At 31.1% G+C, this 12,515-nt stretch overlaps 2 protein-coding genes across 2 annotated transcripts; one reads left to right on the forward strand and one right to left on the reverse strand.

Annotated features, from left to right (window-relative positions):
• Nucleotides 1-2,865: 2,865 nt before the first annotated feature.
• ATCSA-1 (Transducin/WD40 repeat-like superfamily protein) lies at nt 2,866-6,460 on the forward strand. Its single transcript, XM_028086381.2, has 9 exons — nt 2,866-3,146; nt 3,232-3,492; nt 3,695-3,854; nt 4,168-4,346; nt 4,526-4,736; nt 4,903-5,057; nt 5,133-5,222; nt 5,974-6,045; nt 6,155-6,460. Exons 1-9 carry the CDS (start codon nt 2,985-2,987, stop codon nt 6,194-6,196), a joined length of 1,332 nt encoding a protein of 443 aa, XP_027942182.1. The 5' UTR covers nt 2,866-2,984; the 3' UTR covers nt 6,197-6,460.
• A 1,826-nt stretch (nt 6,461-8,286) lies between these two features.
• Nucleotides 8,287-10,089, reverse strand: LOC114163726 (increased DNA methylation 1-like). The gene has a single exon (XM_028048020.1). It carries the CDS (start codon nt 10,087-10,089, stop codon nt 8,287-8,289), a length of 1,803 nt encoding a protein of 600 aa, XP_027903821.1.
• Between the last annotated feature and the right edge of the window lie 2,426 nt (nt 10,090-12,515).

Raw genomic sequence — 12,515 nt, forward strand, 5'->3', positions numbered from 1 at the left:
AACTAAGCTTTTCTTTAACTGTAATAAATAGTATAATATAAGGTAATCATGAAAGAAATTATAATATATATATATATATATATATATATATATATATATATATATATTAATTATAATGGTGACAAGAAAGTATACAAACCAATGTGTATAGGGTTAGCTTCTCTAAACACATTGACTACAGCATTCCAATTTTGACCTACAGGTGGAGTTAATACGGTGTAGAAAGTAGTAACTGTGGTGGCTATTGATGGAACAATCTTCCATATATTCATATCATATATCATGGAATCATGAAAGATACCATACTTTATAGTACCAATAACCTCATTCCCATGATTGTCCCTAACATTGAGAGATCAAATTACCATCAATATTAATTCAAGTTACACTACCCAATAATACCAATAACTTGTGATATTACATAGAACTCCACAATAAATATTTGACTACTTGGAAAGAAGGGGAACTAGTGTCATCCATGATGCACTAAATTTAAATATAAAAAGGGTAAATTATTTTAAAAAAGTTATTTAAAAGTATAGTTTTCAAACAAAAAGGATGTATTACAAAAAGAATGACTCGCAAATTTCAACTCATTTTGACAATTATAATCGGATAAATACATCCTTAAAGTTACAATTTGATGCAACATTTTGTTCCACTGACCACTTCAAAGTACTTTTGCAAACCAAAGTCATGAGAAATGAAATTATAAAGGGAAGGACAATGATACTTTAACCCTTTTTTTGACTCACTTTTAACTCACCATTAGATTATCACATCATATCACTAAAAAAGAATAAAAAAGGATAATCTAATAGTGATCAAAACAATAAGTTAAAAGTAAGTAAAAAAATGAATTAAAATATCATTTTTCTAAAGAAAAAAAGAAAGAAAAAAAAAATCCTTTTGAGATGCAAATTGCAGCAATAAGAATATGGAATCCACACAATGACACTGTATGTTAAGATAAAACAAAAGAAAATAAACAAACTTTAAGACCTTTGCTTGAGGAAGTCAAGCCATGAGAGTTGATGCAACACTACCAACATTATTCTCCTCAAAGAAACCAATAGTTAAATTGACAAGATGCAAAATAATGATACCCACAGAGTCTTGTCAAAGTGTTTTTCCTTTCACAGCTTTTCATAGGACAACTTTGAAAAATCAGTCCTATATATATACACTTTCATTGTCAATGAAAGAGGGTGAAATAAAAGACAACATCTTTATTAAAAAAAATAAACTTTACAAAATAAAGTTGTACATTGAAGTATACTTTAATTATTTGAAACATATAATTCCAAACACAATTTATTTCTCTTTATATTCTTTTCTTTTTCCTATGTTTTTCTATGTTTCTTCCCTATCCACAAATTTGGTATTTATTTAAAAAATCTTAATTAGGATCTTAATCCAGCTTTAAACAATAAAATAACTTGTTTATTGACATAATATTTGACTAGATACACTTTTACCAACCAAATAACTCTTTTAAAAGAATTTACGTATTGTAATTTAAAATAAAATAAAAGTAATAAACCAGGTGACTTTTTTTTAAATTCGTATTGTTGGCAGAGTAACGCAGTATTCTTTTGCGAAGATTTTACAATCAGTCGATTTACACAAATAAATTCATAACATTTTTACGTTACTTTCTAAAGATTTAAGAGCATATTCGCAAACGAATTTGCGAGATTTCGCAAAACTTTAATCCTTCCAAACTGCAAAAATTTATAAGAATATCAACTAATTTGACAATTTTAACCATTTTTAAAATTTTATTTTCACATTTCAAATCTTTATAATTATAAAATATATTATTCTTAAATTATAATTTACATAAGATTTATTATTATAATTTATTATATATATATATAATACTTATTAATAATTAAAATATTATTAAAAATATAATGAATGATATATTAATATATAATAACTAATAATATTTATATAAAATGATGATTATTATTATTATTATTAATTAATAAAAGTATATAGTAATTAATAATTATAATAAACTAATAATATATTTAATTAATATTATTTATTTATATATATATATATATATATATATATATATAATTAATATATAAAAATATTCTTAAATTTTAACTTTTTAATTTATTTAGTTGTAATTTTATTAAATTTTTATTATAAAGGATATTTTGGTAAATTTAAAATTTTATCTATTATAATTATTTTTTAATCTATTATATCAATCAAATCACTCACTAACTTTCACAAAATTTATCTTCAAATTCATTCACTTTATCTTCCAAATCTACTAAAAAAACACACATATTCATTCCCTTACATCCACACAGATCCATCTTCACACTCTCTCTCAAATCCATCTTTATAACCGAACACAACCTAGGGTAAGTGAATAAAAATAGAAAGAGAAGGAAATAGGTGATAGGTATGATGAGTTTTAAAGATAATAATGGGGTTATACAAGAAAGAGTAGGATAATTAGATTATAGAAAGATAAAGCATGCTAGGGTTAAAACCCTAACTGTTATGCACAGGGAAGAAGTTCAGTGTTTTATTTTGGGATTTACTTAATTATAAACCTTTTGGTAGAAATATTTTTATCATAGTATATTTTTCTATATGAAAAAATTAATTAATTAATATTTGGAAGTTACAATTTTTCTTGACATGCATTGAAGACAAGGTTAACTATAATTAAAGCTGCACAGAACGATGATTAGGGGACTGTAGTAGTAAATTGAGGAGTGTAGATAGTAATTCCAAAGCTCAATTAAGCCCAACTATTTGAAAAAAGTGGGCCGAATAGTGGAGTCCAGATTAGTTTGCTGCAATGCAAAGTACACATATTTGTTGGAGGTGACAAAGATTATGGAGGTGAAGATTAGGCAGAAAATAGAAATAGAGTGAGAAGAGAAGAGAAGAGAAGAGAGACAGAGAGAGTGATAATTGTGATCCAGTTGAAATCAATCAAAGATGCTCCGAACATGCATACGCATGTGTGGAAGCAGATCAGAGACAGAGAAGATGGGAAAGTGCGCGCGAAGCATTTCGCCAATCGCATAAAATCCTATCGCATTTCGCAGCTCCAATTGGCGAATCACAAAGACATAGTGTCCCCTCACAAGGGCGCCGTCAACTCCCTTCAGGTACATACTCTCACTCACTCTCCTTCTATCGTCAATTCAAATCTCCACCTTCTTTCCACGCTTTCCAATTTCACCGTCAAATCAGATTGATTCGACAGAGGGAAGGTATCTGCTCTCCGCCGCCTCCGATGCCTCTGTAGCCGTCTACGACGTTCAACGATCCGCCGCTTCCGAAGCCGCCGCCGCCTTCTGCAAACACAGGTGCTTATTTGTCGTCGACAAGCAGCACCAGCAGGCCCACAAATATGCCGTCTCCACAGCCATATGGTATCCCATTGACACCGGTTTGTTCGTCACTGGCTCATACGATCATCACATTAATGTTTGGGATACCAATACCACCCAGGTCACTATCATACTTTTCGCTTTTAATCAATTTAATTGCAATGCACTTATTTAAACTTCAAATTGGGTGCCGCCACTACTCATACTACTACTACACGTAATTTTGTGATACTCACATTAAAAGTTGATATTTAATCGGCTCACAATGTATGTATGGAAATTAAACTCTTAATTTAAATTGGTTTGTTCGTTGAATTGTGCAGGTGGTGGTGAACTTCAAAATGCCAGGAAAGGTGCATAGGACTGCAATGTCTAATTTGTCAACGTCTCACATGCTTATCGCTGCTGGCACTGAGGATGTCCAAGTTCGCCTTTGTGATATTGCTTCCGGGGCTTTCGCTCATACTTTGTCCGGTCACCGAGGTATGTCAATACTTTATTATTCCTACTGCTTAGTTTAGTTATTTACGCATGGCTTGTTGGCTTTCCGGTTAGAAATTATTACACTCGTAGTTTCAGTTAGTTTAATGGATTATTTGGTTATCACTTGTGTATACTGACATGTTTGTACGGTATGGATCTGTTGCGTGCTTCTTACGGGAAGTATTAACATGTGCTGTCGGCCAAATGATTTCTCAATTGAGATCTAATGTCGTGTAAAATACCAGAAAGTGAAATAGATTTCTGAGTGCTTATTAAAAGAAGGTTCTGTGTCAAATGTTTTCTGTGATGACAGATGGTGTAATGACTGTTGAATGGTCTAATTCAAGTGAATGGGTATTAATTACCGGGGGATGTGATGGTGCAATACGATTTTGGGACATCAGGCGTGCTGGCTGTTTCCAAGTTTTAGATCAGTCTCAGACTCAGCTTGGAAGACGCCCACCTATACTCAAACGATCTATGCTAACGAAGGTTTTACCTTTTTTTTTTCTGTTTTCTTCTAAGTTTAGCATTTCCTTGTCTTCAGATAGTGAATCAAAATAGTGGTTTTTGAAGTTCATGAATGTTTTAATATTGTAGCAAAACGTCATCTAGTGTTGTTATTGAGTATTTATGGTTTTTTTATAATCCCAAAGCCTTATCACTCACAGGATTCAAGTGCAAAATTGCGTGGTGCCCAAAAGAAACATGCTAATGGAAGTGGTAGCAGACAACAACCAATTGGGAGAGTTCCATCCAAGGGACCAATGAAGCAGAGGTTACATCCAGGAATGCTGTCTACTCAGGATCGGGCGACTGCTCATTATGGTGCTGTAACAGGGTTAAAGGCAACAGAGGATGGCATGTATCTACTAAGTGCAGGTTGTTCACTAGTTATTTGATAGTAGATTTATAGGAATTATCCATGCAATAATAATTTGATATGGGCTTCCATATTAAACTTGTTTCTCACAATTTGTAAAAATTCTGTTCGTATGTAAAATCTTTCTCTTCTTTCTCACCGTATTGATGTGCTGCTGCATGACAGGATCTGATTCAAGATTAAGGTTGTGGGATGTTCAATCTGGCTGCAACACACTTGTAAACTTTGAAACAGTCCGTCTGCAAATAAATAAACCTCTTCAATTAGCCACCACTCAAGATTCAGCCCTTGTGTTTGTTCCATGCATGAGATCTGTGAAAGTACGTCTCACCTGTGTATTATTTTAGATGTACAAATGCAATGAGGAAGACTGATCTTTGTTTCGAATTATTCAGGCATTTGACATGTGGTCTGGGAACACCTACACAGTATTACGTGGCCACTATGAATGTGTGAACTCTTGCTGGTTTAATCAACAAGATCAGGTATGTTCATGTTCAAGGGGTGGCGGTCCGTTTTCTTTCCCTATTCTTTTTTTATCAGTGGTTCATCAACTTCTGGTGTTTATGCTAGTTGGGCCAACATGTACAGTTTCAAATTAAATTCTTTTTCTGTGGTAATAAACAAATGAAGGGAATGCAAAGCTGAATTCATTGAAATTTATTATTAGTTCATTATTCATAGCCTGTCCGTGCACGCATAGACATACTTATAATAAATCATCAATGCATACGAATTATGGTTCGTTTACTCGTTTTTCCCTCTTTCTGTTTCATTTTATCTTCTAATTTCACTCTTATATGGAAAAGGCCGAAAAGGGAAAGTGATGTATGTACAGAATAGGTGTAAATCGTATATACATGTACTGTAATATTCAGTCCTTTTCCCTCTTTGATAAAAGTAGTTTTTTGAAAGAAGAGTTAATTAAAATGTGATAAATCTTTGTTCGTGCTTGTAGATGAAATAAAGATAAAGGTGAGGGATGAAAAGGAAAACATTTACATGACATAAATGAACTAGAAGACAACTGGTTATACCTTGTACATACTGAAGTCAGTTTCTGTTGGAAAAAATTGCATGAATCCCAAGAGGAAAATATTTATTAATTTCTTATAATTTTAATTAATTGTAGCAGGAAAACAATGAACCCATGAAACAACAAAACTCTCATATTGATTAGTACATCCAAAATAACCCAAATTCCCATGTGCTATTTAATGATTTTCCTTGTCACAGGAACTGTACACTGGTGGAAATGATAGACAAATTCTTGTCTGGTCACCTGCAAGATCAATCGATGATGAAATGGTACACATTTTGAATCAATGTTGTTGATGTTGTGATTATCATGCATATATGCTAAGTGAGAGAGGCTTCCGTTTTGTCATTGTCTGACCTCATTTGAAATAATCTGCAGGGTGAAGGACCTGCTGAGGATCAGGATAACTGGAGTAGTTGAGGATTGGCTCCGTTTGTGTAACTACTTTTTCTTGTTCATCTTCTGCCCCTTCTGATAGATGCTTGTTGGAGTTGTAGAGTAGGCTTGTTCTGGTTTTGGAGCATATGTCAAACGTTTTGAAGCACCAAACTGTATACTAGTAGCCATTATTTGTGTAGAATATAACTTTTTTTGTGTTGTGTAAATTGAATTGTCTCCTTGTTGTAAGTTGCAGCATAAACACATTTCTCATAACGTTTTTGCTAATAAAAAGTTGTGTACATATGTGCGGACTCAAATCTTTATATTGTTGCAGCTAATAGTATCTTACTAGAAGGAAAAAAAAGGTTTCATCAATTAAGCCGTTCAAAAAGTGTATGTCAATAAGCATATGGTTTTTTAATATATATCTGTCTGATAGTTTTATGATATGTGATGGTTCTTTATTAAGACGCCTCTTGGAATATTTGCGCTCTGAGAATCTGGGTTGTAAAACTGTTAGTGTAAGAATTATGATTTGATTCAAATGAGCATGGCTAAAGGGAGAAAAGAGGAGGCCGCGTCAACTAGTGAATGAGTGAGTATTATCTGTTGCTTTTCGCATGACACTAATTCAAATACATGAATGAATTTATTGTTAGGAAACTCCCCTTTCTTAATATATACATCGGATATTTCATTTTACACATTGATGTTAGGTAACCATAGATTTTCCACATTGATGTGGCTGTGATGGGTAAATGATTATATTTTTCCATTTTTATAAATTCTAGGAATTCTAATTGATCAATCTATAAGTTAATTAAGGATCTCAGTATATCAAATTATGATATGATTTTGAGTAGGGACGAACAAATATTATTTTTAACAAGCACTGATACACACCGTTGTCAGTTTTTTGTAACTCTTTCTTCTTAATGTATCGTATTTCATTAAAATGTATGACTTATTTTATTCTTTCTCTAGGTGTTGATTGACATTTTAGGTGGCCATCCAACATTTTCCAATAATTTTGGAAAGGTGCCAAAAGAAGAATTAATGCGATTCTAGTTAACAAAGCAATAATTTCACCTAAATGATCATTTGGTGTAAAGATTTCACAGCAATATCAATTACAATAGATCTAAGTAAATGTCTAAATCTCAAAATTATTGATAATTTCGCCTGATAAGCCTCTTGTTATTTCATTTTAAGGATGTCAGAGTATGTGACCTAGATTACAGATTATGTATAAGCTTCCCAAGAGTTAAAATAGAGAGTGGAGGTGTAAATTGAAGACAGATATTAACAGCAAATGCACTATGTTCTAGTAGTGTCATGTCTATATTTTGAAGTTACTAATGAGGAATATGCAATATTAGATGATATATAAGAGTCTATAATTATATTACATGATGACATATGTCACAGTCAAAGGTCTTAAGAATAAAAAAAATATTTATCAATCGTATCATATTTAAATTAATTTTCTATGTTGTAAAAAGTGAAAACATTTTGTATAAAGTTGTTTAGAAAGTAATATAAACTATTTTAGCATTGTCAGGGTGAAGGATATAAGATTATATAACATAAATTAAATTTGAGGTTATCTCCTGTTAAAACACTTGCAAGCTGATAATTGAATTTAATAAATTAAGTACAAATATTTTCTATATAATAATTTTTCTTGAATAAAATGACAGACAATGTTTATATATTTTTATCTCTCCATGAAATGTAGAATTGAAAATGAAGAATTTCTCTATTATCACAATTCATCCTTATTTATTAGATTTCACTAAATTTCAATTTTTGAAAGAATTGTTTTATTCACACAAATTTTCAAAAGAGTCATCTCACTTTATATTGAGTTTCAACACTTGATCATCCGTATTTTGTTTCTTGTTTTACTAAAAAATAATATTCTTCTCATGAAAACACAATATTGTATAATGAAAACACTGTGACGACCTTTTTCGCATGTATTTCAACAATACTGTATATCATAAAATAATCAAACAAAACGATCATTTGAAGTTCAGCAAATTGTCCTATAATAATTTGCAAAACCAGTACACAGCTCCATTAACGTATAGAGAAAATTCACATAACTAATACACGAAAGGTTTAGGTCATACATAAGTTTCTTGCAACAAAGGTTTGTGGCACATGATGGTACCCTCGAAGTTGAGAAAAACATAATCAAGTAGCTTAGACTTATCTGAAGGTTTCATCTTTACAAAATCAAATGATTTTGTCCAAGTGTTTATCGCACTGCACGACGAAGGCAGAACCAACCTCTCCACTCCCAAGTAACTTAACTGTTTTTCAATCTCATTCATCAACATGCTACACATTCCTTGTCTTCTACACTGCATCCTAGTAGCCACAAACGGAATTTCCGCAACATTCTTCCCCAAAATCCTCACAGTAGCAGCAGAAACCACTTCTTTATCCTTCTCCAGAACCACAGTGTAAAATCCACTAAAGTTCAACCGACCCAGTTCTGACCCTCTGCTGAAAACAACGTCTGCTATCAAATCTCTACCAGAAAAAGCGTCAATAATCGGATCAAAACTCCCACGCAATACATCAAGAGCTACACTCAGCTTCCTTTCGTTTTCACTCAAACCTTCAACTCCTTCCAAATTAAGATAATCTTCTCCACTGCTATCCCTTTTCACTGCCTTCAACAGCGTCCAAGTAACATTATCTGCATCAACATTAATGTTTTTTCCCAGAAGCTCCTGCAGACCGAAAAATATCTTCTCGCAGTCTCTACTGCAAAACCAATTCCTGTTACCAACATCATCTTCTTCCTTTTCCAACATGGTATGTGATGATGCTGGAGCTTTTAAGCATCCAAAATGGTATTTTCTCTCACACTGAGGACAAACTAGAATGCTGTTAACACCCACATTATGAGCATGGTCATCTCTGCATCTGGGTCGCCTGCATATTTTGCAACAGCAAAGTGGGCAGAACCAATCACCGTCTGGGACAACGGTTAAACCTAAACACTTGAGGTGGAACGAAGAGGGGCATCCATCACACAGCACAAGTTCACCACCGTAACGACAAACAGCACACGTGCTGTCATTTGGATAACCACAGTCATCGATTTCCTCTTCTTTCACAAACCCATTTCGCTGAGAACTCAAGGCCTCGTTTTTACAATCTAACAATGACCTTCCATCTTCCAAGAAAATGCTAGCATTTGGTCTGTGTTTTTGACACCTGGCATGAGCCTCAAAGCGAGTGGGAGAAAAAAACTTGCCACAACAATCACAAGCTATGCCATTGTACGATAGCTTCCCTTTCTTGACCACGCCATTTGAACCACGACAGGATACCACGGAATCTAAACCCACAGCACTGTTTTCTATCAACCATGGGATAAGGGTTCGACGATGGGGTTGTGAAGACCTAGAAGATGGTGTCTCACCCTTGATTGACCGCGCAGGCTTACCTCTTCTGCCATTCATAGAACTAGAGCCTTCTCCCAACTCATCACCGTGATCATCCTTTTGTCTTCTCTTGCACAGCCTAGTTTTCTTTTCGGATTCTCTTTTCTCCTTTTTTGGTTCAGAAGTAGGATATTCGACATGAACAACGTTGTTTTCTTGAAAATCTTGAGGGTTTTCAATGCAGCCTCCCTCTTCTATGCAAGCTTTACATGCCCTTGCGAGAGAAATGTGATTCTTGCCGGTGATGGGTGATGTGTAACGCAGTTCCCACTTATCTTTCTTGTCGATGTACCAAAATGTCCAACCCAGATAACGAAGATGTTTCTTGGCTTGTAACGATAGGTCCCTGCGTAATGAACATTCTCTCCTGTTACTTGGTAGTGATGCGAGATAGTACCATTGCGTCACCGCTTGAGGACAATATTCAGGTTCAATGTTGATCGGTGGAGGCTCAGGAGTAGGAGCCATAGATAACCACCATGGAAGACAAGGAAGCTTTCTGTATCGTCTTTGTATTCATGAAATTTAAAAAACCTTACTTTGTTTTGTTTGGTGGTTCAGATACCAATGGACTGATGTTTTGTTTTCTTTCCAAATATTAGGAGGGTTTCGTTTCACACATATTTCATTAAATCTTTACATTCTAAATTTTAAGATTAGTTCATATTTCACAGATAGAATATTAGATTTAATTTTAATATAACATTAATTTTCCTTGATTAGGCTGTACAGAATATTTCTTTCTCATCTTTATGGCTATTAATCAGGATGATTTAATTACTAATTAAGATTGTTATTTCCAACACTTCATTAGATTTAAAACAAAAAAATAAATTATGGAAATAGTAGCATTTTAGAAAAGAATATAAAAAATTAACTGACATCAAGTTATACAAATTAGGGTAATTTTTCTGATGTAATGTTTTGTCTAATACACGTTATTGTTATTCAATCGAAATATTAATAAATCTAAAAATTGTTATTCAATTTGAAACTGGACTAATTTTATATCATTATATTTTTATTGTAAATGAAAACATTTTCTTTTAAAAATAATTTCATTAGGCATCACGTAATTTTCTCTATATTTAGAAAAGAAAGATAAAAAAAATGTCCAAGTCATCTAAAACCTCTATATATAGTTGTTACTGCATGTTTAAAATGTTGACATTTTTGTTAATTTGTTACATGTGTTTGTTGACTTTTAAATCATTCTTTAATTCATCTATAAAAATTTTTAGAAAATGAAAACTATAATTAAAACTAGCGAAGACATAGAAGACATAATCATGCAACATTGTGAGTATGTATTTTAAAATAATTTTATAATAATTTAAATCATTTATAAACAGTATAACTAAAAGTAATAATAAAAGAAGTTCTTAAAAATATTTTTAAAAATATTTTCTATATTTATTCGATTGAAAAAGGTGTTGAAAAATAAAAATGGACTAAATTGATCATGTTTATCATTATTTCATAATAATGTAGTTCTTTAATAATTACCTAATATATGTTGAAGTAGTATCCAAATTAGGATCCAAAACTTTTGGAGATTATAAGATTAAGTCAGTAATTCTGACATAAGTTTATATTTTGAAATGTTGTATACAGAGAATATCAAATGAAACCGGTGTGATTTACACCAATTCATAACTCAATCGAATTTGTTATCAACATCATAGTCTAGTTATAAATATATTTTGTTTGACTGCAAGTGTAAAATTTTATGAATAAATTAACAATAGTAAAAGATGATGGAATAATTTATAGTTAAGTATATTCAGAAAAATATATTTATTATATTCATTTATATATATATATATATATATATATGAATAAATCATGAATTGAATTTAGATTCATGTAAAAATATATACAGGCAGAACGTTCCTTAAAATACCCGATTTTGTTGAGTCCTTAAAATACCCGATTTTGTTGAGTGATTAAAATACCTGATTTTGTTAAGTGGTTAAGATCATGTGTCGTGTTTTGTTTTCTCTAAAAAAAATTTATCAAAATGATTTTCCAGATCTCTGATCAGGTCTTTAAATTTCAAGATGCAGTACATATTCTTATGAATATGTTTAATTTAAAAAATTTAATATTAATTTGACTTTACTACTAACCATAGTGTATGTAATATTTTTCTCCATTTGTATAGCTATTAATTATGAAAATTTTATTAATCAAGATTGTTTTTTAGGATAATTCATATAATTTGAAACATGAATAAAAAAATAGAGGAGGCTGCTAAAATTCTCAAAATTAGTTAGGCTGTAAATCGGATGAAATAATCAACAACATTTATATATAAAATTTAAAAATAATAAAAAATTTTAAAACATTTAATCAACAAAATAATCTATTAAAAATTGTATTATTTTAAATACTTTTTAAACATTAAAATCAAATACTAACTTAATTAGAAATATATATATATATATATATATATATATATATATTATTTACACATCTTAGAGAGTAGATGTGATGGTTAAATACTCTAAACCTCGAGTTAAGGCGTTTATAACCAAAATCTTTCTTCTGCGCATTTAGAAACATTTAAATTTAGTAATTCTCCAAATATCAAACTTACACAAACAATATACTCTCTTTACAAAACACCCACACAAAAAAATAAAAGAAGTAAAATCCTTAATAGAAAATGAAAATTTTCTATCATCGATGAAAGTTTATCAATAATTTAATACATTTGATTGATAAAAAAGCGTTTTATATAATTAAATTAATTAATTTAATATAATATATTCATATTAATACAATATAAAAATATATTAATAATATAATTATTAAGAATTTATAAATATTTGTAGCTTATCCTGTTATATAATTTTTTTATAATGGTAAGTATTAATAAATATAATTTTGGT

The sequence above is a fragment of the Vigna unguiculata genome, chromosome 9 (genome assembly GCF_037176805.1).
Source record: "Vigna unguiculata cultivar grain cowpea cultivar isolate G323 ecotype 2 chromosome 9, ASM3717680v1, whole genome shotgun sequence".
Taxonomy (NCBI): Eukaryota; Viridiplantae; Streptophyta; class Magnoliopsida; order Fabales; family Fabaceae; genus Vigna; species Vigna unguiculata.